Genomic DNA, 27,991 nt, shown 5'->3' with positions numbered 1-27,991 from the left:
GAGACTTCGCTTCCGTGGCGGCGGCGGCGGCGGCGGCTCCCTTCCTCGCCTCTCCCTCTTCTCCCTCCTTCCCGCCCGGATGGCCTCCGACTCGGACGCCGAGGAGCTTTTCTACGACGCGGCCGAGGACGTCGCCCACCACGGAGGGACCCCCGCCCCGTAAGTCCCTTCCTCCGGGAGAAGAGCGGCGGCGGCGGGTGGGGGAAGGAGAAGGAGGAGGGGCGTCCACACGCGATCCGGACCCACTCCGGATCAAGCGCCTTGATTCGGATCAGGCCGCTTCTCCCGGGGGCCCTTCCGCCCTGCCCCTTCCCGGCCCCCGCCCCCGCCGTCACTTCTTAATTGCATTTTTTTAAAAAAACGCTTCATTCATTAGGGAGGCGCCCCGGGTGGAGACTCCGGCCAGCCTTAATCCGAATCGAAGCTTGAATTCGGATTGCCTGGCGTCGTCGCGCCCCGGCTCTTCTACGCGGCCAGCCGGCCGGCCCTCCCGTTTTGTGCACCCCGTTCCCCGCTTCGGCCTCTTGGGGGGTTGGGGGGGGGAAGGCTCCGGGCGAGGCGGATCCGGTTTGAACCCCTTAATTCGGATCGAGCGCGAAGGCCGCCCTTCCTCCCTTTCGCCTTCCCTTCCCTTCCTCCTTTCCTTCTTTCTCTCATAGTTCTTGGGGGGGGGGGGGAGAGAGAAAAGGGGGAGGGGGGAGAGAAAAACCCGTTCACACGGCGCTGGATGGCCAAATCGGTTTCGGTGTCGGCAAAGGGGGGAGGGGGGAGGGGAGGAGGACGACGCCAGGGGTTGAAATTTGGGGGGGGGGGTGTGCGGGGGGGGAAATTGTGGCTTTTCGGGAAGGAAAAGCGAGAGACCCCAGCACCCTAAAGGCAAACCAGTGCTCCTAGGCGCTCGTTTGCTGCCCCCTTTAATGGGGTGCAGAAAATATATATAGAAATAAAAAAGGGATTGGGTTCTCCCCCCCCCCCCCGGCTGAAGGGGAGGATGCCCGCCAGTCCTGTGCCCTTATTTGGGGGGGGGGCTTCTAAGAGAGCCAGGTTTTGTCCCGGTTCCAGAACTTGGGGCTCCTGCCTCTGCCTCCTTTCTTGGGGGGGGCTGCCCCTTTGAGTGAACCCTGAAATGGGGGGGGGACATTCGCCAGTCCCTCCTTCCGCATCTCCTTGGACTCATTGCTCCGCTACCCGCCCTTCTGCCGCCCCATCTCCTGCCCGGACGTGGCCTTCCCCACCACCTTCTCCCCCCCCCCCCCCGTGAACCTGGGCCTGCCTTCCGGCCCCATCTTTACGGCTCCCTCCGGGATGTCGCTTGGCACCGCTTTCCTTCCAGCTCTGCAGCCTCGTCGCCCTTCGCCGCCTCGGACGGGCGGGCGCAGGGAGGGCTGCTGGGTTTCCCTGGGGCCACAGACAGAAACCCCACAGGGAAACCCCTTTCCTCTCTCTCTCTCTCTCTCTCTCTGTCTCTCTCTCTGCTTCCCTCTTTCCATGGGTTTCAGGCTCCCCTCTCACAGCCTTCAAGCCCACCTACCTCTTGCTCCCTCTGCCTTCCACCACGGTCATTTGCTGACCCACGGGGTCACTGCGCTAGAATGAACCTGCTCACCTTCAAAGGTGCCTTAAAAGTTGTATATTTTTTTACTTTTCCTCTTTCTCCCCCCCCCATACAGACGAAGGTAGCCACACCTTTGAAAACAGGAGAAGGACTATTTAAAGATAGGAGAGGGACTGCACTGTCATTTCTCTAGTCTAGGCTGAGATCCTTTCCCTAGTTTTCTGTTTTGTTCTTGGTCTGTTGTTTTCTTTTGCCCCCTGTACACTTCCTCTGTTCTCTGAAAGCCCCCTTTTGCTGCATCTTAGGGAACACCAGTGGCTTCCGCTTCCCATTCACACGCTCATGCTGGGAGTCCCACGGTCTCTTTCCTGGGGACAGACTGTCTTCTTTAGGCAAGAGCTTCCTTTACTGGAAACCAGCAGCCCACCAAGGAAACCCACACACCCCGGCCTTTCTGTCTCTTTCTGCCCCACGCCGCTTGCTCTTGTGTTTGCATGGGATGGGAAAGGGGGTGTGATTCTTCATGAAATAACCCGGCTCCAGTGAAGGGTTAGGCAGCCTGCGCCTCCTTTCCCATTGTTTCCCGATGTTCCCTCCCTGCAGCTGGTGTGGACTCCAGGGGCTGGGTGGAAAGTGGATGTTCTCCACCGCTGGGCTGTGTCAGAAGGAAAGTTTGAGCCATCCAAGTCCTGCAACTGCTTCTTTTTCCAAGGTCTCACTGCCTTAAGGGTCTCCATTCAGAAATTCCAGAGCACCTGGTCAAGGAGGGTGATTCATCCTCACATTCACAAACCAAATTGTCCTCTTGAGGTCAGCAGATTTTTTTTTCCTACCCAGAGGAGTGCATGTTTAAAAGTCGCCAATTAAAACCCACAAGCCTGGTTTCTAAATGCAAAACACAACAGTTCCTGTCATTAGCTGGCGGCCAAAACCCTATTACATAGTTGGCCTCTGCAGAAGGCAAAGGGTGTAACTCTCAGTGGCTTCATGCCACTACCGTATTTTTCACACCATAAGATGCACTTTTCCCCCACAAAACGGGGGTGGAAAGTCTGTGCGTCTTATGGAGCGAAGAAAACAGATTATATTTTCCTGTTTTCTTCTCCAAAAAAATGGTGCGTCTTATGGAAAGGTGCGTCTTATGGAGTGAAAAATACGGTAATTAACAAGTCACTACTTTCATTTTTCTGGCGCGCACCAGTCTTGTAGATGGGTGTGCACTTATGAATCTTAAGAGGGGACTCATCCGTTCCCAGTGAGCAGTGGCTCTGCGTTTCCCCATTTACCTTCTGGAAGTGCAACTCCAGAATGGGATTTTGGCCACTGATTCCTGCAGATGATTATTTTTGCATGAGTTGCTGGCGCTTTTCTTTTTCCGGAGCCTACAGGAGATCGCACCTGAGGTCTCCTTCACAACTTAGATGTTGACTTCCGGCTTTTGGACCGTGTCTTGCTGTTCAGAGAAAGTAGGCCCCATAGCTGATTTCTGGAGTGCTTCTCTAGTAGAGAGGAGAAGGAGGTAGGGAAAGGCGCCTCGCCGTGCTTGTGCTGTGTAGCCGCAAGAGGTGTGTGCGCGAGAAAATCAGTAGAAAGCCTCACTACAGCAAGTTCCTGCAGCTTTCTGTTAGGAATGCAAGCTTGTCCGGACTTGTGGGTGTCCACCTGCCAGTTTCTTAGTCAGATCCTTGTCTTCCTGATGACCAGTTCTTCCACAATTAAGAAGATGAGAACATTGACCGATGTTAGTGCAGCCAGGCCTGTGTCTCTGTGTACAAAGAATACAGCAGTCAACCTTCCAAAGAGTTTTTGTGTGTTTCCATAAACCGGGTTAGTGGGTTCACAAAGAGAGCTGGGCTGCGTGCAGAATCACTCAGCCTTTCTCTCTCTCTCTCTGTCCCACTTTTTCGTCAGAAGCGGCTTGCATGGTGGTGCTTCTGCGCAGAGTCTTCTTTCCAGATGGTCGTTCACAGAGTTGAAATCCCAGGTTCTGTCTTTCTTCCAGAGCGAAACAGGCTTCGCTAAAGGGGAAGGAGCCAACCCAGTAAAGAAGCTCATGGTGGACTTGGAAATAGCCACCTAACTAGTTTACCTGTGGGGGAGAGGGATAGCTTCCATTTGACAGGCCAAAAAAGAAGGGGGGAGATGAGAGATCTGGGGGCATTAGTTGTTCTTCTTAATTTGCAAAGAATGGGATGTTCTCATTTCAAGCTCTCCGAGTGGCCGAAATGATCTAAAATTGGGTACCTAATAGGTAGTGATGCTTTTCTTTTCTTGATTGAAAATAGCTGTGGCTCTTCTTGCTATGCCGGAATAGTTATCACAGAACAACCCCATTGGTGGTGGTAGAATCTAAAGAAGACCAGAGTCATAACATATTGGTGATGGGGCAGGTTGGACTTCAACTCCCAGAGTGCCACAGCTGACAGAGCCTTACTGTGCTGCTGGGAGCATTCTGGAAATGCTGGAGGCGTCAGTGGTTAAGGTCTCTGGCTGCGCAGCCAGAGGGTTGGGAGTTCGATTCCCCCCACCGGGCTTCCATGATCCAGAGGGTCCCTTCCAGCTTTGCCTTTCTAAGATTATATTTGTCCTTATTATTAAAAGTTTCCCAGCTTTGAGGGCAATCAACCTTAAGAGTGGTGACCTTGATCTCCCTTATCTGTTATTCCACGCTTTTTACTTACCTCATTTCTTTGTTCTGTGTTTCCAACACCGGGACCCCAGGGGGGGCTCACAAAGAATTTTTTAAAGGTAACTAAAATGGTAACAGCATTTGAAAAAGCAGCAAATCATACAATCGTACGTCCCAGCCTATCAAGTTAAGATCTTCTTAAGAATCCCTTCGGGCCACCAGTAGCTTACAGAGAGTTTAGGAGCTATTATCGCTCTTGAATTTCACGCTGGGTGTATTTAACCAAGGATACCGTGGTGGCTTATTTGTTGTGCTGGTTTAAGAACAGCCTTTTTAGAAAGCTTGGTCTCCTTGTGCTTCAGGTGGGGGGAGGAGAGGTGTCATCTGTATCTGCTAAATTCTCAGGAGGGGGGGAAATGGCTGTTTTGCGTCCCCCGACCCCCCCCACCCCTTTTCTTCTTTTGATGACAGTGAAGGATTAATTGACTGTTGTGGGTGGCATGACATCAAAGAGAGAAGAGGAAGTCGCAGAACTGCAAAAGGAGGTCTGGAGCTTTGCAGTTGGATGCTTTGAAGGGAGATCTGAGTTCGGAGCGAAAAGCGAGAGGGTTTCCCCACGTCTGGCTGTGCCACCCCGCTCCCCTGTTAGCTTTGTGTGACCTGTGCAAGGTGGTTGGGCAAGGAAGTTGAAGATGGACAGATGGAGACTGGTGGGTGGCCTTGTGTGAGTCAGTCAGAGCTAGACGATGGATGGGCAGCTTGGAACCCACCAGATGTTTTGGGGTATAGGTTCCCCAGTCGCTGCCCCTTGGCTGGGATTGATGGGCATTGTAGTCCAAAACATGTGGCATGCTGCTTTGCTTGACCCAGAGGTGAAGCCTTTCCACCTTTGTGAGTGGCGCAGGGTGTTTTCTTACTTTTTAATCATTCAATTTTGAATTGGAAAGGAGGTTCGAGGTGGCTTATAAATAAAGCTGCGGTAAAAAAAAAACACATAGCCACCAGGAAGGAACGCCACGACAAGGAGAATACATAATCAAGTTATTTTAAGCTGGCTTCAGAAGTCGAAATCGATGAAGTGTGTATGAAATCAAGGTGGTGGCAACCAGATGCCACCCACCGCGATGGGGGGAGCTATGAACAGTCTCTTTAAAAATACATCAAAGGACTTAAATGACAAAAAGGCCCTGTTTTGTCTCATCTGAAAGTGCTCACGCCTCCCCCTGCTCCGAGGGGTGAATGGAGGTGGTGCCACCCTTGAAAAAGACGTACTGAGTTACCTAGAAGTGGCATTCGGTGGGGCCCTGACATTTGGGGCAAACCTAGATGAGAGAAGGCTGCTTTGGATTGTGGCCACGCCTGGAAAGATGGCCGTGGTGTCTTAATTTGGGCTGCGAGACAGAGAGACACCAGGGAGCAGGTCGAAACCCCTGGGGAGCAGCCAGAGAGTCCCAGAGACGGTACATCATGCTTTCCTGCTGAAACGCCCTGGCTGGGGGGGGGGCGTTCTGGCATCTGCAGCCCAAACAGGTGCCTTTCCCCAGCGCTGCATGCCACCTGACAGGTAGAGCAAACGGCAGAGCGTAGCAGAGGGGGTCTTGCATTTATTTTTCTTCTAGTTTTTCTGTGCAAAGCATCGGCATCCAATTAATATTCATTTGTGAACCAGAAATGTCAGGCGTCGTTTTAATTTGGTAACCCTCCGCGGCACAAAGGCTTCAGAAGAGGTTTCCACCCTGAAGCAATCGTCTCCTTGTGTGTCTTAAGCCTGAAAAGCATGCCTCTTGGGAGGGAGCTTCCTTGGCAAGACGTATGCAGTTGCTGACGGGTGATAAGTGCCTTTCCAAGGCCCGGGATGTGCTCATTTTTAGCTATGGAGACCTTTTTGATAGGCGGTGGAGGATTATTATAAATTGCATAATATTTCGCTGTCCTAACTGGCATCAGAGCAATTCACCGGTGCAATGAAATATCACTGCAAGGCCTTTTAACAGTTTGTCCAACATTGCAGTGTTGCAGACAAAATTGCCATTTCCAAATCCTCCCTCCCTCCCTCTTTGCACTTAATGCTTTCCGAAGTGTGCTGCAGTCCATCACCTTAATGGTGGAGTTTCAGACAGTACAGAAGGCTCTTCTCAGCCCAGGAGGGCTGTTTTCGTTTGGAGGAGCTGCAGCTGGCACCCCAGCCCAGTGGTTCTCAACCTTGGGTCGCCAGACGTTCTTGGACTACAACTCCCAGAAGCCTTCAGCACTCACTGACCAAGATTTCTGGGAGATGCCGTCCAAGAATTATCAGGGACCCAAGGTTGGGAGCCGCTGCGCCAAGATGATTCCGGAGTCTTTTAAGAATGGGCCCTCGGACACCCCTCAAAGGTTCCTCACCCCACTGAGCCGGAATCGCACGTTTGTCTGTATGCACGCACACCGAGTTCATGGCAAATTAGTGGAAATGTAGGTTTCCTGAAGAGAGAGCCTTTGAAGCTTCCCACCGGTCGGACAAAGAGAAGGAATATTTGCTGGTTAATTTTCAAACCATTAACAAGTACAAATGTCCTCTGTTTGTCTCCCGGTCTTATCTCGGCTCCACATGCCTACGTTTCTTTTCTTTTCTCCCAACAGGTCACCAACCAAAGTTGCGCAGCCAACCCCAAAGGTGCGTCTTTTTGTCTAAATGTTTGTCCGAAGCGAACGGCTGGCCCAGTCTTAACCCGGGGAGCAGCCAGGTCATTTTGCTCTCAAGGTTTCCGTCCCTGGAGAATGATGGGCAATGGAGGGAGAGGAATCGTTTTAATTCCCCACCGCTACTTAACGGAGTTTTTCTTTCCTACTGTGTTTACATCGTAAGCTTTCGCCATCATTTGATTCAGATGAAGGGGAGGAAAAAAAACCCACATTGTAGTCCTTGATGGTCCCCTGCCAAGGGCCAAGGAGAGATGGTGGGGAGGGGAGCAGGCAGGTAAGACCTGCCAGCCAGGTGGCACCTTGTGACGTTTGTTGATCTCCTTATTTACATGATAAGGAGGCCAATTCCTGGCACACCAGCTGGGTGTTTGCAGTGCACAATCTCCTCCGTGTGCCCGGAAGGCAATCGGTGATTCCCTAAATGGGAAACTAGCTAGGGGTTCAGAAGGAGGACTGGGGTGTAGGTCCAGAAAAGCAGACGAGGCTTTGTCCAGCCGGTTCAAATTGTAGCAGACTGGTGCCATCACATCACCCATTGATGGCGCACGGGATTATCGTCAACTGGTGACCTTGATAGCGGAGAAGAACCTCTTCTTCCAGGAACAGTCAACCCTTGATTACTCTTGTGTTAGGAAGAAACAGAAAAGGAAAGTGGCTCCATACACGATCCGGCCCAGTGAACTTTCCAGCTAGCTACCTTTCTTGCAATCCAGAGGGGAATCAGTTTCCAAGCTCTGATCTGGCCTGACCCCTCTTGGGAACAAGATGATGGGTTAAAGGGTCCTTTAGTCTCCCCTGGAAGCAACCATCTTGATTTTTGTGCATGGTTTTTTTCTTCTCTTGCCCTCAGCACCTCCAAAATCCTTTTTGCCCATTCTGCTTCCTTGGAGCTATTTCTGTGTGTCCCCATTCTCCGTGTACTATTTAGCAACTCTGGGTTTCCAGTCTGGACTGTTTTAAAAAGCTCTTCCTTCTGCTGGATTGTTTCGCAGGAACTAGCCGGTGGTCCCCCCCAGACAACAGATTGCGAGCTGAGAGCGCTGGACGTCAAGCAAAATGACCCTAGAGAGGTTTGTCATACGAAGACCTGCTAGTGCTTGAGCGCGAATCTGGAAAGGGTTGGATAGCAAATCTCTTTTAGCCGGAGAGCCGTTGTGTTTCTGAAACATGTTGACTCTCCTGATTAAGAGATTGTCTTTGTGAAGTAGTGGTTCCCAGATGTGAGTTATCAGTAGGGGTGATTCCAGCTGTTTTCCAAGCCATTCACTTCATCTGTGTAAAGTCCTCACGTTTTCTGGAGTCCTTTTCCCCAAATGAACTGGTGTTCCCCAAACCTTTAAATCTTGGTGTGCAGAGAGGTTTTTTTCCCCCATGGGTAAGAATCAAAGGCATCATCTCCTAATGTTATAAAACAGAGGTGGAAAATCATGCCAGAGATCACCTTGGGCCCCAAAACCTTCTTGAATTCCCCCTAGAGCAAAAAGAAACGTATTCCACCCCAGTTCCCTCGAATGTGGGATAACCTGGGGGGGGTGCAGTTCTGATCTAGAGCAGCCATTCTCAATGGGGATCTTATTATTATTATTTATTGTATTTATACCCCGCCTATCTAGTCATTTCGACCACTCTAGGCGAAATATGAAACCTCCCAGGGTCCTTGGCTTATTGAATACCGGAAACAATTCTTTGCATACTACCTTGTAAGGTTTGTTTTGCAACTTACACAATCCTGATTCCGCCTATATTTCTTTCATATTGTGTTTGTGTCTGTTGCAAAAAAAAAGGTTGAGCATGGCTGATCTCGAGCATGCAGAGGGAACCAGCAGGGCCCTGCTTTTTGCTCTTATGCAAGCTGCCCGGCTGAACGTTCTGTTTGTCTGCTGTTTAGATCATCGACAACATTATAGAAGAAAGCCAGAAGACGCATCAGCTGGAAGAGGAAGATCCTTTGGGCCCGCCTGAAAATGTTCTGGCCAACTCCTCGCCGGAGGCAAATCCGTGGATTTCCAGGGCAGACCTTCTCCAGCACATTCCCGAACTGTTGGTTGCGGAAACGGTGGCGCAAGGGGACGGCGAAGCCCCATTGGATCATGGCCCTCTTGTGCCAAACGGCGGGGAAGCCAGGCTGGCCTTGGCACCACCTGGCAGCGATGCGGCGGAACGTCGAGACGGGGAAGCCCCTTCAGCGGAAGCCGCGGCAGAGACCAAACCGCCGGAAGCCACCCACGAGGGACCGAAGATGGAGGAAGAAGCCGATGTGAGCCCAGCCGACGCCTTAGACCCGGCGACCGCCTCCGATTCCTCGCCCGCCAAAGAGTCTCCCCCAGGCGACGAGGCGGCTCCCGCTAAACCTCCGCGCCAAATCTCTCCGGAGCCAGACATCGTCGCCAGCACCAAGAAGTCCATCCCAGCCCGGCCTCCCCCTCCCGCAAGTGTCCCACCTCCCAGGCCCCCACCTCCCGCCCGGCCTGCAGCTCCGCCGAGGAAGAAGAAGAGCGATTTAGAACTGGAGACTCATAAAATCCCTGGTCTGGACGGTGAGTTTCAATTTTGGAGAAAGTGGCTCAGCTGCAGCCCTCCAGCGAAGATTCTGCTCGCAGCCTGAGTTCAATCCCAACCGGGTCCAGGTAGCTGGCTCAAGGTGGACTCGGCCCTCCCATCTTTCCGAGGCTGGCAAATCAGGTCCCCAGCTTTGTGGGGGCCGGGGGGGGGTGAGGGAGAAACGTCTCGCCTGCACAATTAAATTGTAAACCACCCAGAGAGTGTTTTAAGTCCTATGGGGCGGTATAGAAGCAGCGTGGGGTGTTTTTTTGTTGTTGTTGTTGCTGCTTTTAATTGGTATTATCAGTACAGACAATCCATCTGCGCTGCCTTTTATTCCCAGACTTGAGTTTTATGGCTGTGTCGGAACTAGAATGTGGGTCTTGGGACTGCCATTGTCCAGCCCAGGAAGTGGGGGAATCCCTCAAGGTTTAGGGACGGCTCATGCCACACTTGCTTTTTTAAAATATTTTTCTGTAAAAGAAAAAGAAACAAAGATTAAAAAGCCCTCTCGTGCACTCTAATCTCTTTTTTTAATATTTTAAACACGCACAGGCCTTCTCTGACCACTATACCGTGCTCCATCTCTTGTTTTATGCAAAAAAAAAAAAGGGGTTTGCAACTCAGACCAGGCAGTTGCTTGCAACCTCCTCACTCACAATGCGGAGGAAAGGGGCAGGGCTGGTCGTCCCCCTCCCCTCCCCGCAAAGCTGGTTGCCGACTCCGGGTTGGGCCACAGCCGCCAGGGGCTGCTGCCTCCCTCATCTGTTCCCTTTGCTCCAGTTCCCAGGGAAGGCTTTTCGACGGGTGGCCTCTTGCCCCCCGCCACGTCCATGGATTCCCTGGCCAAAGACTCTCAGCCCTCTTTGGATCTGGCCAGCGCCACCAGCGGGGACAAAATCGTCACGGCGCAGGTAAGCAGAGGGGATGGCCCCCACCCTCCCCCAGAACCCTTGGGCTGAATGCCATGGTTGTGGGGCAGAGGGCTCTCCCCAACAAGATGTGGGTGCAGAATGACGTTCTAACCCCATCTTCAAAGTCTCAGAAACTGTCCTTGCTGTTTGTTTATTTAAAATATTTTAAAAAGAACCCCAAGTTGCTTCTAAACTGGAAGTGGACCCCACCCCACCCCCGCTGGCCACTTCCTCCCTCCTCTTTTTCTTGTTTTGGGGGCTCAGTGCAGAAGGAGTCCCCAGGACTCTCCCGCTGCCATATGTGTTTGTACAGAAGTAAATCCCATTACGTTCTGTGAAGCTGGTAATCCCCAATCAGCATGTTTTCAATTTCAGCCTCCATTGGCCTTCTCTTCCACAGCCGTTTTACGAGCAGGGTGCCTGGGTTTACAGCGTTGCTCTTAGGAAATCCCCGGTAGGATCTGCAGTGGGCCTTGACCCAGTTTCCAGCATTGGTATCTGGGTGAAATAATGTGCTCCCTTTCCGTTTTTATGTTTATGCAAATCCACGTTTCTCGTTGCAGGAGAACGGGAAGTCGGCCGACGGGCAGGTGGTCATGAGTGAAGTCATAGGGCCTCAGAGACCCCGGTCGAATTCTGGCAGAGAGCTGACGGACGAGGTATCCCCTGGGGTGCGGCTGGGAAAGTGTGGGGCCGTAGCTAGGACACTCATGTTGTGCGCCACTTCTCGGAGAACGCGTGCTAAATACGACAGGCGCCCTGCAGGCGCAGTAAGGCAGAAGCTGCCGAAGGACTCCTGAGAGCCTCTGATGAGCTCAGAGACGGGTTGGCTTTTCTCTCTCGTTCTTGCACGCCGAGAGAGGTCGTGGCCGTTGGAGGATCACCTTTATTTTTGTTGAAATAAAAGGAAGCCATGTGGTCCATGTCAAATACAAATGCAAGAGTAGGCAGTACATTTTTAGACCGCTAAAGGAATAGTCATACAATCTGCGAGTTTTCCTGGATCAGGACCATCCACGTCATCAGGCGTGCCCCGGTAGGAAAAGTCCGTGGCAAGATGGATTTCACCAGCCACGTCTTTCTTAGGTGCAAATCAGGAAAGACGCAAGCGGCATTAGGGCTGATGTTTTCAAGTTACAGCCAAGACACCTGTGGATTGGATCTCACGCCCCAGTTCTTCAGACAAAAAAGTATAGGCCATATGGGGGCAGATTTGGCCTTTCTTTGAAACAAGCGTGTCTCTGGCTCGGCGGGGGGCGCGGAGTGACACAGAAAACCTGAGTCCTCCATCTGGGGATTTATTTTTAGTTGTGCATATCTCTGTGACCTCTTTATTTATTGTTTTTATTTCATCACAGCAGGTGTGTACGCTTTCCCCACTTTTTCAAATCTGCCCTTTTGTTTTGTCCCTTCCCACGGCCACACCTTCAAAATTCCAAGTGCTGTTTGAGTATAGGAGAGCAGCTCCTTTGACCACATAACAGGGCTGGGCATTTTGTCCTTTTTCTGAAAACAAATACGTATATTTCCATTTCCTCTGAGTAAACTGGGTTGTAGAGGCTTCGGCCACCGTGATCCAGAGCCAGTGTGTGTTCCTCCTCCTCCCCATTGTACGTGCGTGCGTGCGGCGCCCGTATGACCCGTCCCTTCCTTTCTCTGCAGGAAATCCTGGCCAGCGTCATGATCAAGAACCTGGACACAGGTGAGGAGATCCCTCTGAGTCTGGCCGAGGAGAAGCTGCCCACAGGCATCAACCCCCTGACGCTGCATATCATGAGGCGGACCAAGGAATACGTCAGGTGGGACCTGCTAATGTCCATACCCGCTAAAGGGTGTCGTTCTGCAAAAGAGGCGCCTGCAGGACTATGCTTAAAGGTGGCTCAAGGGGAGCAGAGGCCTCTTGAACCCCCTCCTGCCTAGCAAGATGCTTTGCTTCTTTCCCCTCCGGGCTGCTTTTTGCTGGATGTGAGGCCAAAAATTGGCCACCCCGAGTGAAAGTCTGCTCCTAAAACTGGTTTCCACTTTGTGTTTTTTGGAAGTACTTGCATGCATCAGCTACAAAAGGGTGGGCAAGTTAGTGGCTTAAAAAGATGCGTGCAAACCGTTTTGTGCTTCTCTATCTAAAAAAAAAAATCTATGCATCAGTAAGGCGACACTCCACCTACTTTGGGTGAAGCTGCCCGTTTCTCCTATGTGGGAATTGTCTCCAAGACCACCCCAGGAGGACATCTTGCTCCCAAGAGATTTGTGCTTCCCCACTTCATCCTTTGGTGCAGAAAGAAGGACATGATGAAGGCCCTTTGCCTGGGTGGGGGACTCTGCGCCAGGCAAGGAGCGGGTGGAGCCCGCGTCGATTGCCCTGTGACCCTGGCTCAAACTAGAGCTTGGGAAGGTTTAATCATCATCTTAGAACTGCGGAGCTGAATCACTGAGCCTAGCCCCAGCCAAGGAGGCCCAGTGGGGGGATCAGACTCCCGACCTTTGACTCTGCAGCCAGAGATCTCAACCACTGAGCGATCCAGCACTTCTTTCTTTTCTCTTCTTTCTTTCCTTCCTTCCTTCCTTGACTACAACTCCCAGAATCCACTTTAAAAGGGACATTCCCAAGCTATACAAAATAGCAGCCTGGCTTCCATTTGCCGGCCAACACAGGAAGCCCTCTGCCTTCCCATCCCGGTCCTGCCAGAGCACCAGCGCAGGTTAACCCAGGTGCTTCTTGCTGGGGCTTTTGCAGGGCACACGCACCGAGTGTTGCTGATCCAGGAAGGAACCAGGGGGGAAGGTTTTGTGGCCCCTGGGCTGGCGGAAGCCGCAGTCCCGTTGCCTTGGCCGTGGGTCGCTTGTCTCCTGTCCCTTTAAGAGTACGCATGCGCAGTTGTATCTCACCAGGTGCTTCTGAACTGCCGTTCCTCTGAGCCAGAGCTGGTATAACCAATAGGGAAGGGTGCTGGGTATTGTAGTCCAACAGCATCTGAAGGTCCTCTGTGATGCACGCTTGCATGACCGGCTGTGCTTCCACCGTCTTCCCCTTTCTTGGCTGCCTGGCATGGGAGCCCCAGAGGCGTTCGGTAGCAGCAAACGCCAGAACCTCAGTTTTGCCTGTACAAGCCAGAAAGCTGAGCTCCCTTGCTCTTTTGAGTTCCAGTTAGAGGGAAGCATTTAATTGTGTGGCCCGTGGGCATCGACGGCCCTTGTTGTATTTTTCTCCACACAGCAACGAGGGGGCCCAGTCGGACGATGAGGACAAGATGCAGTCCCAGTCAAGCGACACAGACGGAGGGCGGTTGAAACAGAAAACGTAAGGCTAAGACTCCCCCCCCCCTTTGTTTTACATGTTTGCTGTAAGCAGGGCAGCCGCAAGAGTTGTCTCTGTCAGGGGTGGGGTGGGGGTGCAGCTGTGCCACCACAAAGGGCTCCTGTCCACACGAGAGGTGGTTCCCCAATTTCCACCAGTCCCCTCTGTCTACAACGGTTCTTCCTACTATATCCTAGTCACTCTCTCTCCCTCCTCTGGTGAACAGCTCTTCGGGAGAGATAGGATACTTAAGGGTGTGAGAGAAAATGGCCCAAACTGGTTCTTGCATTAAACATTTTGGATGAGTTGATTTTTATTTATTTTTTAAAAAATAGCTGTACCCCGGCTTTCTCCTTAAGGCGACCCAAGGTAGTTGACCATATTCAAATCACATTGAATTGCTTTCCGTGAATGTTTTCAATGCTGACATTTTGTTGGTTTTCTGCTCTGTCCTGTGGCATTTTCCCTTTTAGTCTTTTTTCCAAAATTACAGACATGTTTATTCCAGGCGTTCATACTCTGCTCCATAGCCAAACGGGGGACACACACACCCCCAGGGGAGTTTATAACATAAAAGCAGCCTGGCAGTCCGTGCTCTAAGGCTTTTCCATCTGAGATGTAATACCGGAAAATAAAGAAGTCAAGGAGAAGATCCTTAATTATTTGGTGCATTTAGACCCGGTCTTTCTGCCACTGAGTTCAAGGCAATAGATTTGGCTTTTGTCCTCCCTATTTTGCCGTCACACACCAACCCTGCGAGGTAGGCCAGGTTGACAATGTGTGAGCAGCCCAAGGTGATAACTTTATGGCTTGAGTTGGATCTGAGCCTCGGGAGTCGTGGTCTGGCTGTCTCACTGCTGTCCTGCACCAGATCTCTCTTCTTTTAATAACCAGCTGGGATCAAAAATAGTTCCAGCTTCTCTAATGGAATGGTAACAGTCATGGGAACTCTTAAAAACCCCAGTGTCACAGCAGAAGCCTTAAAGAGCCGTGTCTCCCTCCTCCTCCTCCTCCCCACTTTCTTTGCTCTGCTTTCCGTTTTACCAAGTAGCAAGATATAAATATTTAAACCCCGCTGAAAGCCGGCAAGGGGAAGAAAAATTCAACCTCCTTTGAAACTGGAGCCAGATTACAGGGCAGGGGAAAAAGCCGCCGGGGCTGATTCTCGCTCCGATGGCTGACAAGATGTGTTTGCTCGCTCTGCTAAGTTGCAAAGGAAATGTGTGTGTGTGTATTTGGGTTTTTTTTTTCCTTTTTGTCTCCAAGGACCCAGCTGAGAAAGTTCTTCGGCAAATCGGTCAAGAAGGCGAGGCACCTGGCTGAAGAGTACGGAGAGCGGGCCGTCAATAAAGTGAAGAGCGTCCGGGATGAAGGTGGGGGGGGCAATGTCCCGTGTTCTTGCACAGCCAGGGCCAGATTCTATTTTTTTTAATAATAATAATAATAATAATAATAATAATAATAATAATAATAATAATAATAATAATAATAATAATAATAATGATGATGATGATGATGATGATGATGATGATGATGATGATGATGATGATGATGATGGAAGCCTAGCCTAACAGAGTTGGGAGAGGCCTCTAAGACCGTCAAGTCCAGTCTTGGCAAAGAGTTGCCCAATTATCTCTTGAATGCCTCCAGCGCTGGAGTGCTCACCACCTCCCAAGACTTTGGCTTCCATTGTTGTACTGCACTAACAGTTAGGAAGTTTTTCCTGATATTCAGCCTAAGCCTGGCTTCCTGTAGCTTGAGCCCATTATTACCTGCCCTGCACACCTGGATGATGGAGAACAGATCCTGCTCCTCCTCTGTAGGTCTACCTTTAAAGTATTTGAAAAGTCTTATCCTATCTCCTCCCAGTCTTCTTTCCTCAAGGCTAAACATGCCCAGTTCTGTCCGTCTTTCCTTCCAGGGCTTGAGTTTCCAGCCCCCTGATCATCCTAGTTGCCCTCCTCTTGACTTGTTCTAATTTGTCAGCATCCTTCTTCAAGCGAGGTGTCCAGAACTGGACACAGGACTCAAGAGATGAGGCCTAACCAGTACTGAATAGAGGGGAACGGGCACCTCATGGGATTTGGAGACTACACAAAATGCAGCCTAAAATAGCATATATGTTAAAGCATACATGTTCTGGGCTGAACAGGTTCTTGCCTCTTGGCCTGCTTTCATCCAGTGGCCTTAAGCCAGATATTTTTGTCCAGATTCCGATCATCTGCCTGACCCCTGATGTTTTGGGAGAGAGAATCCAAACGTTAACCTTCCCAGGCTCTGATTTTGATGTCAGGCAGCCCCACCTGTCCATCTGTAAAGCACACCGGACAGCTCGAAAGCCGGATATAAGTGCGTGACGTCTGCTTCTTTGGCCCCCTTGTGAACAGCCAGCTTGTGTGCGTGCGTGAACCGTGGTGCTTTTGAAGCCTGAATAAGTTTTGCAGAATACGAGGCAGGGTAGAAACGTGGCCGGGCTCTCTAAACGCCAACGTCTCGCTGACGTTCCTTTCCCTAGTCTTCCACACGGACCAGGACGACCCATCCTCCAGCGATGACGAAGGGATGCCCTATACCCGGCCCGTGAAATTCAAAGCGGCCCACGGCTTCAAGGGGCCCTATGACTTCGAGCAGATCAGAGTCGTCCAGGACCTCAGCGGGGAGCACATGGTAGGTGGCCTGCTTGCATGCTCAGGGCAGGGGCCGAGCTCAGCAGGACCTAACACTGAAATGGAGCAGAAGGTCTTCGTGGAGATGCCACTTAGAACCGAGACCAAAAAAACCCCACAAGGCTCCGCCGAGCCCTCTTGTTTTCCTCGCAGTCACAAACATCCTTTTCTCTGTTGGGTTCTAAGGGGCCAGCCTCGGCTCTGTTCCGATGTGTTCCGATTCTGGGGAATCGCCTGGAATGAAATTCTGGGGAGAACCTTTTAACGCGGCCTTGGAGGTCTTTGGAAGCAAAATAGGATACAAAGGAATCTCAACAAATATTGGAAACTTAAAACTCGTTTTTTTGTTGTGGTAGCCAACTTGTAAGATGAATGGGTAAAAGTAACGTTTGGGGCAGTGGGGTTTAAATTTGCAGAACCCCCACCGTGGCAGACGGTGTGCAGGATTTAGGGAGAACCTAGTCGGATTGAGGAGCTTTCCCCAGCTTAGCGGAAGGGTGTCCAGGATGCCTTCCTTCCTGGCTTCTATCCATTCCCAGGCCCCCAGGTGGTGGCCGGGAGGGCCTTTCCCATAGAGGAGGCGCAGACCTGGCCCCCTTGAGGTCTGACGGAGGCGCTGAGCCGCTGTGATTGCTGCTGAACCGCGAGCTGCCTTTCCTCTGGACAGGGTGCCGTTTGGACCATGAAGTTCTCTCACTGCGGACGGCTGCTGGCCTCGGCGGGTCAGGACAACGTGGTGAGGATCTGGGTGCTGAAGAACGCCTTTGACTACTTCAATAACATGCGGATGAAGTACAACACTGAAGGTGCGGATTCTTTCCACTTGTGGCCCTTCGTGTCACCTGCAAAGCAGCCCAGGTGTGCCCTGGAGGAGCGGTGGAAGCCGTTGCCTTGAAGCTGGTTTCCCCCTTCCTGTGTTTCAGGCCGAGTGTCCCCTTCGCCGTCTCAGGAGAGTCTGAATTCGTCCAAGTCGGATAACGATATGGGGGTGAGTCGGACCCCTTTGCCCTCGGGGTTGAAAGGAGGAGAACCGCCCCGCCCCCTCCCTCCTGTGCGGGTTTCCATGACTGCGGATCATCTGCCCCCTTGCTGAGGATCTTCTTCCCCTCTGGATGGCGTGGGGTACCCTGGGCCTCCACCTCTCTCTTCTGCCTGAATGAGATTCGGAGCAAATCCTCAGGATGAAAATCAGCCTGGGGCGTGGGGGAGAAATCTGAGTGAGTCACTCTGAGCGATGATAATAGGTCACTTTCAAAAAAGGGAAAAACCTTCACATCATCCTCCCGTCATTTGAGTAATTAAATGCTGCTCTGACTTTGGGTTTGAATGCAGGAGGTAATTAAATGATGTGCTCGGTGCTTAAGTGTCTTAGCCTAGCAATTACTTTGCATAACCTTATTTAAAGCTTCACTGAAGCTCTGTCTGTGAGGGAGAAGAGCAGAGGGGAGAACAAAGCTAAAGGCCAAGTGCAGGAAGAGGGCATGATTCTGCCTGCAGAGTCGCACGGGGCTTTGTCTCCGTTTGCTTTTTGGGGTGAACTGGCGAGCGGAGGGGGGGGAGAGAGTTTGCAGATGTGTCGCCAGCATCCTGGTTCAAAACTAACTTCAGCTTCCTCTTGTTTTCAAAGCAGGGGTGGGCCCCCTCTTTTTTCCAAACACACCCCAGACGCGCCCCCTCCATGGAAGGAGACTTCCTTTTCAACATGGAGCGGAGCGTCTCCAGGAGGCTTCAGAGAAGTAGCTGTTCTCCTCTAAAGGGAGACAGGAGTCTTACTTTATCAAACTTCAGCTTTCTGAACATTGTATTGATGCTAGACATGAATTTCTGGGCATTTGTGAGTTGTGTTTTTCCCAAATCGAAAAGCCTCACCATTTTGACAGGGATCCAGCCCGCAGCAGATCAAGGGGAGCTGAAAAGCTCAGGGCAGCCCCTTTTTCGTCTGAAGGGGGCCAGCCATGAAGATGGGACCCCACTTGCTCTCTCGCTCTCTCTGCCCTCAAGGGAGCAGGGACTGAGCCTGCTTTGCGAACCCTCTTCCTGTTGTGATCCCTGTTTTGTGTGTCTGCTTGATAGATTTGCAGCAGCGCCGATGAGGACCCGGACGATAAAAGCACGCCCTTCCGCCAGCGGCCGTTCTGCAAATACAAGGGGCACACCGCCGATCTCCTGGATTTGTCCTGGTCTAAAGTGAGAGATGCCCTCTGTTGATGGGAGGGTGGCTTTTGCCTAGCTTGCCGCAAGTTGTGTTTCGGCCACAAAAATGCAGAGTTCAGTCCTTCCCCTTGTTTGTGGTGCTGGCTGATAACTTGGCCGCAGGAGACGGATGACGTAAAAGGGAACAGAAGCCCGTCCTGTAGGAGGATGGCTGATGCTGAGTCAGGGCCCCTTCATGCCGCTCTTCACCAACTAGCAGCAGGGCGTCTTCCCCAGTGTTTTAGGCAGAAACTTTTCCCAGTCCTGCCTGGAGAGGCAGGGCATTGGACTGGGGGCACTCGGTATGCCAGTTCAGGTGCCCCGGCACCAGGGGGCAGCCCTTGGCAATGTCCAGCTGGGCAGCCTGCAATAGGAATGGCCGATCCGGTGAGGAAAGAACCTAGATGGCTCCTTGGTTATTTTGGGTTTTGCTCCCAGAGGCAGGGGGAAGCGAGGATGTGGGCCTGCTTTGGCTGGGCAGACGGGGCACACCCCTGCCCTTCTCAACCCTGTGCCTACCACAGGACTGGCCGCTTCCCTAGACTCCCCCACCCCCTCACAGCTGCAGCCAGCCATGGTGTGAAATCAGGAAAGGGTGGTCTTCCTGCCATTCCTGCCTCCTTGTGGTTTCCAGCATCTGAAGGCTGAAAGCCACCGTTCCTGCAATGGGAGCTTAATGAGCATCATTTAACATGTGCAGGATTATGCCCACATCTACTCCTCCTCATTCCTGTTGTTACAGATGTTGGGGAGGTGTCTCTCGTTCTGAGCAGGGGAAGCTTAATGGTGGATTGTATCTGTGGTCGGCACTTTCTGCGTATCTCGGAAATAATTCATGCCATTTTGATTCTCCCCAGAATTACTTTCTACTCTCCTCATCCATGGATAAGACCGTCAGGCTGTGGCACATATCCAGGCGGGAGTGTCTGTGTTGTTTCCAACACATTGACTTTGTCACTGCTATTGCCTTCCATCCTAGAGTAAGTATTCAGTCTCTCCCTTTCCCTCTTTCTTTTTTTTTAGGGGGGGGGTCTGACCTCGTTTTTAACCTAGTTTTGAATATTAAATATAGATTGAATAGAAGATGAGTTTGTAAGTAGTAGAATGGATAGGGAAAAACTATCAGGAGACACTTTGTATGTTTTTAGGGACGTACTTCTGCCACTGACTGTATTGGGTTGCATATGCATTACATTTGAAATGCACAGCGAGCCCATGAATAAAGAGATATTCTGGCCAATCCTGCACTTTATCTAAATACTGGAGAGGAGAGATTAGAAATTAGAGCCCGTATTGGTGTGTTCCCTGATTTGCTTGTCTTGTCCCTGATTGTTTGTTCCATTTTTGACAAGAGAGACAACAGCAGGTAGGAGGCCCTCCAGGATAGCTCCAAACATCCTATTTCTTTTGGCATCACTTATCCCTTCTCCCCCCCCCTTCTTTTTTTCTTTCTTTCTTTAGGATGACAGGTATTTTTTAAGCGGCTCCCTGGACGGGAAGCTTCGTCTCTGGAACATTCCCGACAAGAAAGTGGCACTGTGGAATGAAGTGGACGGGCAGACCAAGCTGATCACGGCGGCCAACTTCTGCCAGAACGGAAAATACGCTGTGATTGGCACTTACGACGGCCGGTGCATCTTCTATGACACAGAGGTGAGTCCTTGCTGCGGCCGCCAGTTGATGCCGGACGTTCTCCTTTGGGGACGCATCCAGGAGAACGCTAAAGAGCGAGTCCCATTCATTCCCTGGGCACAGTCTGCAGTGCCTAGAACAAACAATAAGAAACTATTTCTACTTGGTTCTTTTAAAAAGGATACCTTCCCTGGACTTCTATGAAAGAATTTGTCACAATCCCCATGTGGTCCCTGATTGTTTCACCAAACTAAGAGCTCACGCTACGTGTCTTTCAGCTGCCACCAGTTGATTACATCAACATTGCTTAATATTAATCATAGAAGTCCAGGCAAGGTATCATTTTTAAAAGAACCGAATAGAAATTGGTTGTTTTGGATTTTTCAGGCTCTTTGGCCATGTTTTGAAGGTTGTTCTTCCTAACGTTTCGCCGGCATCTTCAGAGGACAGGAGTAGCACTCTGTGCTCTGGTGCAGTTTGTTTGGGAGTTGAGTATTTCCAAATAGAAATAGTTTAATGTTACAGATGTGGACAGGACAAGTAATGTTGTTAACTCTTAAACAAACATCCTCCTTTATCCACTCTCAGCCTCCGCTCTCTCTCAGTCTCCCTGAGCAAGTCTCATTCATTCGCTAGGTGCCAATACAGTGTGCGGTGCCTAGAACGAACCCTGTCATTTCCCCCTTGAGCCTCTCCAAGCCGGTGAGCCGCCACGTTATGATGCCAACCCCATGGATATATTTCTGTACCCTATATTCCGTTTGTAAATCTCCTTGTCTTCAACTTCTCTTTAGCACCTGAAGTATCACACACAGATACATGTGCGGTCAACCCGAGGGCGGAATCGAGTCGGAAGAAAGATCACCGGGATTGAGCCCTTGCCGGGAGAAAATAAGGTCGGCATCCAGTGTGTTCACCCTTGCTTACCTTGAGGTGGTCTGGGTCATGTGTACAGCACCGCCGGTCAATTTCAGTGTCGTGTGCAAGGATTAAGGGAGGGCAGAAATCATCAGCCTTGAGTTGAGCAAACAGTAGGATATTTTGAGACTGAAGTGACAGTTCCCATGTCATCCCTAGCATGATTATGGTATGAGAGACTCTTCTTGAATCTGGAGTCTTTCTTGATATTAGCGAGCAATCTCCAGTAGAGGAAATTCCAATTTGCGTTGAAGGGACCAGCTTACCCCTGAGTGTGTCGCTTCTGCTTCTCAGCGTCATGCTTTGTCCAAAATATAGGATGGAATACTTTTGTCCCAAATTACAACATTGACTGGGATGAAAACTTACCCCTGTGGGTAAATGAACATTGTGCAATTATTGTTCTACTAGAAAAGAGAGAAACTTCAGCCAGGAGTCCTGTTCCATAGTCACCCTAGCTTCAAAAACAGTTCCGCCCCCAACAGACTGAATGACTCGGTTACCGTGTTTATTAAAATATGGAAAAGCTAGACCTTACAAGAAATTGGAGTTGAGCAGGTGGACACGAGAATGTGTGTCTGCCTTTTGTCCAGCTTGCTATTCTCTCAGTGTTCTCGGTTAACGGAAAACCTTGGACTTTTCCTGCCAGATCCTCGTGACGTCAAACGACTCCCGGATCCGGCTGTACGATCTGCGGGATTTGTCCCTGTCTATGAAATACAAGGGCTACGTCAACAGCAGCAGCCAGATCAAAGCTAGTTTCAGGTAGTTGAAAAAGGGGGGCAGCCCCTCCTTCCATCCAGACCTCTGCCCACAACGAGGACCCTAAAATCATTCGCTCCTTGTGTTCCGTTCGATAACCTTCAAAGCAGCCTCGCTCAAACTGGCGTCTGTCCTATTTCGGGGACGACATTTCCTGTCGTTCACAATTCCTTTTTCCTTCTCTCTGCCCTCAGCCACGACTTCACCTACATCGTCAGTGGCTCAGAAGACAAATACGTTTACATCTGGAGCACGTACCACGACTTGAGCAAATTTACTTCTGTCCGGAGAGACCGCAATGACTTCTGGGAAGGTGTCAAAGGTGAAGCCCCACTGCCTCCCCTACCACCACTCACCCACCCCAATAACCAAAGAGCTGATGCTCGTCTGTAGGCTGACAGGGACTTTTCCAAGCTTACTCGCGAATCAAACTTGCATCAGTCTTACTCCACATCCATTTCGGAATTGGATGGTAGCGTAGACTTTGCCACTGCAGGCGGATGGTGTCTTTTTAAAATGACCCTGCGTGCCTTACGATCCCCGTGCACAAGACAAGCCCAGTTGGGGAGGGGACCCTTTTGGCCCCACGGCTTCTTTGGGGTAGAAATCCTCATTTTGAGCCATAGGTTTCTTTTCACGGATTAGATTTTTCCTACTGTGTTGAAAATACATTTTGATTTTGGGTGTTTTGTTTTGTTTTTTCCCCAAAATTGTGCAAAATAATGATGGCTGCTGCCTTCTTTCCTGGACTACGAAGGAGAAGCCTAGCAGGGGTGGTTCGCTTCTTTTGCCACCCTTGCCCGTTCCTTCTGTGCTTGGGGGGGGAGGGGAGGGTTGCGGGAGCCTTGGTGTGTTTTGATTCTCACAATGTTGGGGGAGCAGAAACAGTTGGAGGGCCAAGCTTTCCCCATCGCTGGTTTCAATTGTGCGGATTTGTCGTTTTGGACTCCCAGCATGCCGTGTAGTGGACCGTCGTCCCCGCCGAATTCTGGGAGGTCGTCCCAAAAAATGCAAACCGGCCCCATTCTTCTAGTCTTGACGGGTTGCTGTCTAGAAATTCTCTCCGGAAACGTTCATCTCAGAGGTTTCCCGGACTGCAAAGAGTGGTTCCCCCCTTTTGCCTCTTCCTCCTCAGACCCCCGACTCTTTTCCCTCTTTCCAGCCCATAACGCAGTGGTCACCTCCGCCATTTTTGCCCCCAACCCCAGCTTGATGGTCCTGTCGGAGTCGTCGGAAAAGCCGGAGCCCGAGAGCAAAACGGAAGATTCCGAGTCCACGGATCCTATTCCTTCTGGTAGGTGCCGTTGGCTGAGTTCGGACGAGTCCCACTTTTTTTGGACCGCAACTGCCAGAATCCCCCAGGCCCCTGGAGTCACAGGACTGGTTGAGTCGGGAGGGTCTCCTGAGGTCATCTAGACCAACCCCTGCCCAGGGTGGTCTTTTGAGGGGATCACCCGTCCCAACAGTACGCCAACCAGTGTGTGGCTCTCAGGTGCTGGCCGGACTCCAATGCCCATCAGCCTTAACCAGCAGAGCGAGTGAACGCTAGAAGGTATAGTCCCATAGTGTGTTGATCCTTCCTTGTTTTGAAGGAAGGGCTTTTAGCGATGATTTTGTGGCCAGCTTTCAGAAGGAAACAAAGAGGCAGGGACCTCTCAGGATCAGCTTTGGGGAAGCTGGTTTGAGGATTCCTTCTGAATAGCCCTACTTGGGAGTGGATGATCTAAGAAGACGGCTTTGCCAGCTGTGAGCCCTGCCTTGTACATCAACCCTTTAGGGACAGAGGAAGCTGGCTCTTCTTGAGTCCAGCCAGAGTGAGGCCCCTGGTCCCTTTCACCCCTTGTTCTCAACGGGCAGCCCTCCAGGGTTGCATCCGCGTTCCCCCCCCCCTTGCCTCCCCTGAATTTGCATCTGGTCTCTGCTGATGAGCTGCGTCCCTCTCTCTGGTGCTTGTAAGGCACCCTTTCTAAAAACAGCTTCTCCTCCTGCCCTTTTTCCAGGAGCCCTGAAGACAGACCACACAGAAGTGCTCCTCTCGGCCGATTTTACCGGAGCCATCAAAGTCTTCATTAACAAGAAGAAAAACGCACTTTAAACGAAAAAAAAATCATGGGTGACTTGGACAGCGTCGTGATCATGGTACCTGGGTGGGAATCATGCGATCCGTGGGGCAAAGTAGAATAATAATAGCTGTCGGAGGCTGGCTTAGCCTTTCAAACTCTTTCATTTCCCAAAGCTGCCCCGTTAGACCTCCTCGGGGGGGTGTGCGCATGCGTGCATGTGTGTGAAGCACCCTCCAAGTGGTTGACTTCCCCACACCCTGGCTTTTTCGATTGGAGGGGGAGCGCAAGTAAAGAGGCTGGAGGAGTTTCGGCGTTGAATTTTCTCAACCGCCCTTTGCAAAATGATGAGTGCCCCGTGCACAGGATTATGCGTGAAAAGGGCGAGGTTTTCCGTGCCTTGGGGGAGAGGGTTCGCCTACACCAAATTGAGAAGGGGAGAGAATTTGATCTGGATGCCCCTTCCTCCTCTCCCCCACTCCCCAGGAGATGTTGTGCGCTCACGGAGGCCAAGTGGCCCTCTTCGCCCTTCGCCGGCAAGAGCTGATTTTTAATTTTAATTTTTTTGCCCTTTGTGTTCAGAGCTGGATTTTTGGCTGGGCCCTTTACATTCTCTGAGTTCCCTTCCTGCTCCCTTGCCTCCGGTGGATTAACTGCAACCACAAATCAGTGTTTTATAACGTGAGGTTTTGTTGTTTTCTAATCATCGTGCACTCTTAGATTCCTTTCTTAATATATAATTTTATTTTTATTTGCACATTGGAGCACAATATTTCTATGAAAGAGACTCCCATTCCTTATTCCAGGGGCACTGCGTTCTGCTCACCGTAAAATATATATATATATAAAACTTAAAATATATATATATATATATATATATAAAACTTAAGCTGCATTAGGAACAATTCCTATATTTTACAACAGTGTAAAATAAATTGTTTACATATTTTTTAAAAGCATTGTAGTTGAAACTTTAAGTTTTTTGTTTCTCTTTCGGTCTGTTGTTTAGAGCTAACTGAACTTAAAAGGTCTTTTGTAAATAGTTGTAAATCCTACCAATGAAATGACATTTAGGGGTGCTGAAGCCCTCAAAATGTCGTTGATGGTTCCTGTTCCCGAAAAATGAAAGCTGTATCATTAAAAATGGGTCATTCAAAGAAGGATTGCCTTTTGTCCTGCTTTCCTGGGCTTTTTTCTGAGCTGCCTGTAGGCTGTGCTGCAGATCAGCAAATCCTGCACAATAGCAGTATACTTATTTCTTGCACATTTCCTAAGGGATTGTTTATCAGCAATACAGAGGTTTGCCAGTCACCTGAAAGTCTGCTCCTTTTTCAGGGTGTTGTTTTCTATTTTAAAAAAATACAGGGTAAAGGGTTGCTTTGTGACCCATCCATGGGAGAAAAATTTTTGGAGTTGGATAATCCCTTTATGGGACTGCAGAAAAGTTACAAAGCAGGCTTCTGAGCGCTGCAGACTTCTTCATCAAGTAAAGAGGGTGTAAAATCTGGGAGGAGAGGCAGATAATGCCCAAATTGGGAGACGTACAATGCCTGTGTGGTTCTTGAAGCTTACAGACATCACGATTTAGACCAGCATTAGAATAATCATAGAATAATTGAGTTGGGAGGAGCCTCGAAGGCCATTGTTTCAACCCCCTGCTCAAGGCCCAAATCTAAATCCAAGCTGATGGGACACAGAGGGTGGTCCAGTTTTCTCTTGGAGGCCTCCAGCGTTAAGAGTGCTCGCCACCTCTCGAGGTCATTTGTTCCATCGTCATCCTGCTCTAACAGTTAGGAGGTTTTTCCTGATATTCAGCCTAAATCTGGCCTCTTGTAACTTGAGTGCATAATTATGTATCAGTGTGATGAGTAACTTCTTGTTCAATTTCAAAGCATCTGAGTTTCCACTAGATGGCTCTTGGCGCTTAAAATTGCAAGAAGATACGGCCTTCGACGGAAGTATAGCATTTGCAGGCTTTTCAGAATGCCACACCCACATTCAGGATATAGTCCCTTCCCCCCCCCCTCTCTCTCTCTCTCTCTCACACACACACACACACACACACACACACACACACACACTTTTTAGTTCACCCACAAGCAGATGCAGGATATAATCCCCACTGAGGGAGTTCAGTCCTTAAAGGGTTGTTCGGCCAGCCCTCCTCCTTATTCTTATTTATTATTTGTCTTATTTATAGGCCACTTTTTTTCCTAATAAGGAGACTCAAGGCGATTCACAATATTAAATATAATTTAAAAAGTACTAAGCTACACATTTAAAAGACAACTAAACTGTACCCTAATTAAAATACAACAGAATAATTAAAAGCAAGTAAACATTAAAAAAAAAAACTCTCAACTTTAAAAAGGCATTCAGGGGCTCGGTCTTGAGTGTTAAAGTCCTGCCGGAAAAGGTGGGTCTTCAGGTGTCGGCGAAAGGAGAGGAAAGAGAAGGGGAACAGCCCGACCTCCCGAGGGAGAGCCTGCCAGAACGCAGGAGCTGCCACGGAGAAGGCTGGCCCTGGCGCCTCTCGTGTTGCCACCAGCCATGCCGGCACTTATACTGACCCTAGGCCTGAGCCATCTCCAAAATGTTCTGTCCTTCAAGTGCCCTGCTTGAGGGTGACCTTCAAGGTGAACAACTGAACGCAAACCTCTGGCTTCCTTTCGGGACTCGGTCCATCTCATATTGGGTCTTTTATTTCCCTGGAATTCACACCCCAAATTCCTTGTCTTATCTCCCCTGCCTCCGTGAAGCTCTTCTTTCTGGGATGATTTTAAAAATAAAAATAAGTAAGAGCCACCCATTCCATCACTTACATTCCCGAGGACCTTTGGGGTAGCCACCAAGGAGCTCCAACTTTCCGGGCATCCTGCATGCCGCTCGGTTTGTAGGTCACCAGAAAGAAAAGTGTGAGCTGCCCATTCAGACAGCGCAGGAGCACTAAAGAGCACGGGCGTCATCGGGGGGGATTGAATTCCAGACATTAACTGGCCTGTTGGCTCCGTGGGGTTGCCACGCTTCTGTTCTTCTCCCACCTGAAGATATGGGTGGCCGCTGTCCGTGGAAGCTCATGCAAGAGAAAAATTGTGTTTTTGAAAAATACTATGAAAGTCCTTGTTTTGTTGCTTGCTTGTTATCCTCTTTCAGAAGCATAAGTCATGGTGACTCAACAGGACACAACAACCATAACTTTATTCTCTCTCCCCCCCCCCCCCCCGGTTTTCTTGGAAGAAGTCAAATGAGGAACTGAAATTGCATGACAGAGGCAGTAATGGCTGGATGGGTCTATCAAAATCTGGAACTGACTGTAGTGACTCAGGAGCAGTCCAGGGCGCCACACTTTAAGAAGGAGGCCGACCAACTGGAGCAAGCTCAACGGAGGGCAAAGAGGATGATGAGGGGGTTGGAAACCAAGCCCTGGGCGGAAAGGCGGAAAGACCTGGGCCTGTTTAGCCTTGAGAAAAGAAGACCGAAGGGAGATGGGAGAGCACTTTGCAAAGACTTGAAAGGCTGCCATCCAGAGGAGGGGCAGGATCTGTTCCCGATCCTCCCAGAGTACAGGACACGTCATAATGGGCTCAAGTGACAGGAAGCCAGATTTCGGCTGAATTATCAGGAAAAAGCTTCTGAACTGTTAAGAGCAGTACGACGATGGAACCCCATGACCTCGGGGAGGGGGAGGGGAGCGCTCCGATGCAGGAGGCCTTCGAAAGAAAATGGGTCAACCCTCTGTCCCATCTGCTTGGATTGGGATTCTTGCCTTGAGCAGGGGGTGGGACTAGATGGCCTCTGAGGCCCCCAACTCCATTATTCTAGGATTCTATGAGATGGACTCATCATAGGCATCCTTCAGTCTCAAGAGACTATGGTAACATGCTCTGAATCGAGGAGTGTCCTCTCCAGAGCACGAAGCCTGGGTAAAGTAATATGGAGGATAGGCTGTTACCCAAGCAGCAGATCCCCCCTCTCCACGTTGCTGAAATGGTCCAATGGAAAGGCAAGAGCCAATACGACTGGTTCCAACAACGTCGCAGGAGTTGGCAGAACGACATGAACTGCCTTCGGGACTCCAGCTCCGGATTTTGCTTTAGGTTATCTCCTGAAGCCTTTTCCATGAGTGGATAGAGCCACAAGGCAG

General features: G+C 50.5%; 1 protein-coding gene across 1 annotated transcript; it reads left to right on the top strand.

Annotated features, from left to right (window-relative positions):
* WDR44 (WD repeat domain 44) lies at window positions 1-25,007 on the top strand. Its single transcript, XM_072981126.2, has 20 exons — window positions 1-159; window positions 6,804-6,837; window positions 7,859-7,936; window positions 8,755-9,403; window positions 10,191-10,321; window positions 10,885-10,980; window positions 11,984-12,120; window positions 13,536-13,619; window positions 14,883-14,989; window positions 16,132-16,283; window positions 16,950-17,088; window positions 17,206-17,270; window positions 18,356-18,469; window positions 19,333-19,455; window positions 19,937-20,128; window positions 20,902-21,003; window positions 21,675-21,790; window positions 21,982-22,109; window positions 22,950-23,081; window positions 23,788-25,007. Exons 1-20 carry the CDS (start codon window positions 80-82, stop codon window positions 23,880-23,882), a joined length of 2,754 nt encoding a protein of 917 aa, XP_072837227.2. The 5' UTR covers window positions 1-79; the 3' UTR covers window positions 23,883-25,007.
* Window positions 25,008-27,991: the final 2,984 nt, after the last annotated feature.

This window comes from Pogona vitticeps, chromosome 11 (assembly GCF_051106095.1).
Source record: "Pogona vitticeps strain Pit_001003342236 chromosome 11, PviZW2.1, whole genome shotgun sequence".
NCBI lineage: Eukaryota > Metazoa > Chordata > Lepidosauria > Squamata > Agamidae > Pogona > Pogona vitticeps.
This window is presented reverse-complemented; position numbering and strand designations above follow the sequence as displayed.

Excerpts from the sequence above, each read along its gene's own strand:
- WDR44 (XM_072981126.2), top strand. The coding sequence starts at position 80 with ATGGCCTCCGACTCGGACGCCGAGGAGCTTTTCTACGACGCGGCCGAG. Across the intron at positions 22,110-22,949 it reads CTTCTGGGAAGGTGTCAAAG|CCCATAACGCAGTGGTCACC; the intron begins GTGAAGCCCCAC and ends CCCTCTTTCCAG. Across the intron at positions 23,082-23,787 it reads CACGGATCCTATTCCTTCTG|GAGCCCTGAAGACAGACCAC; the intron begins GTAGGTGCCGTT and ends CCCTTTTTCCAG.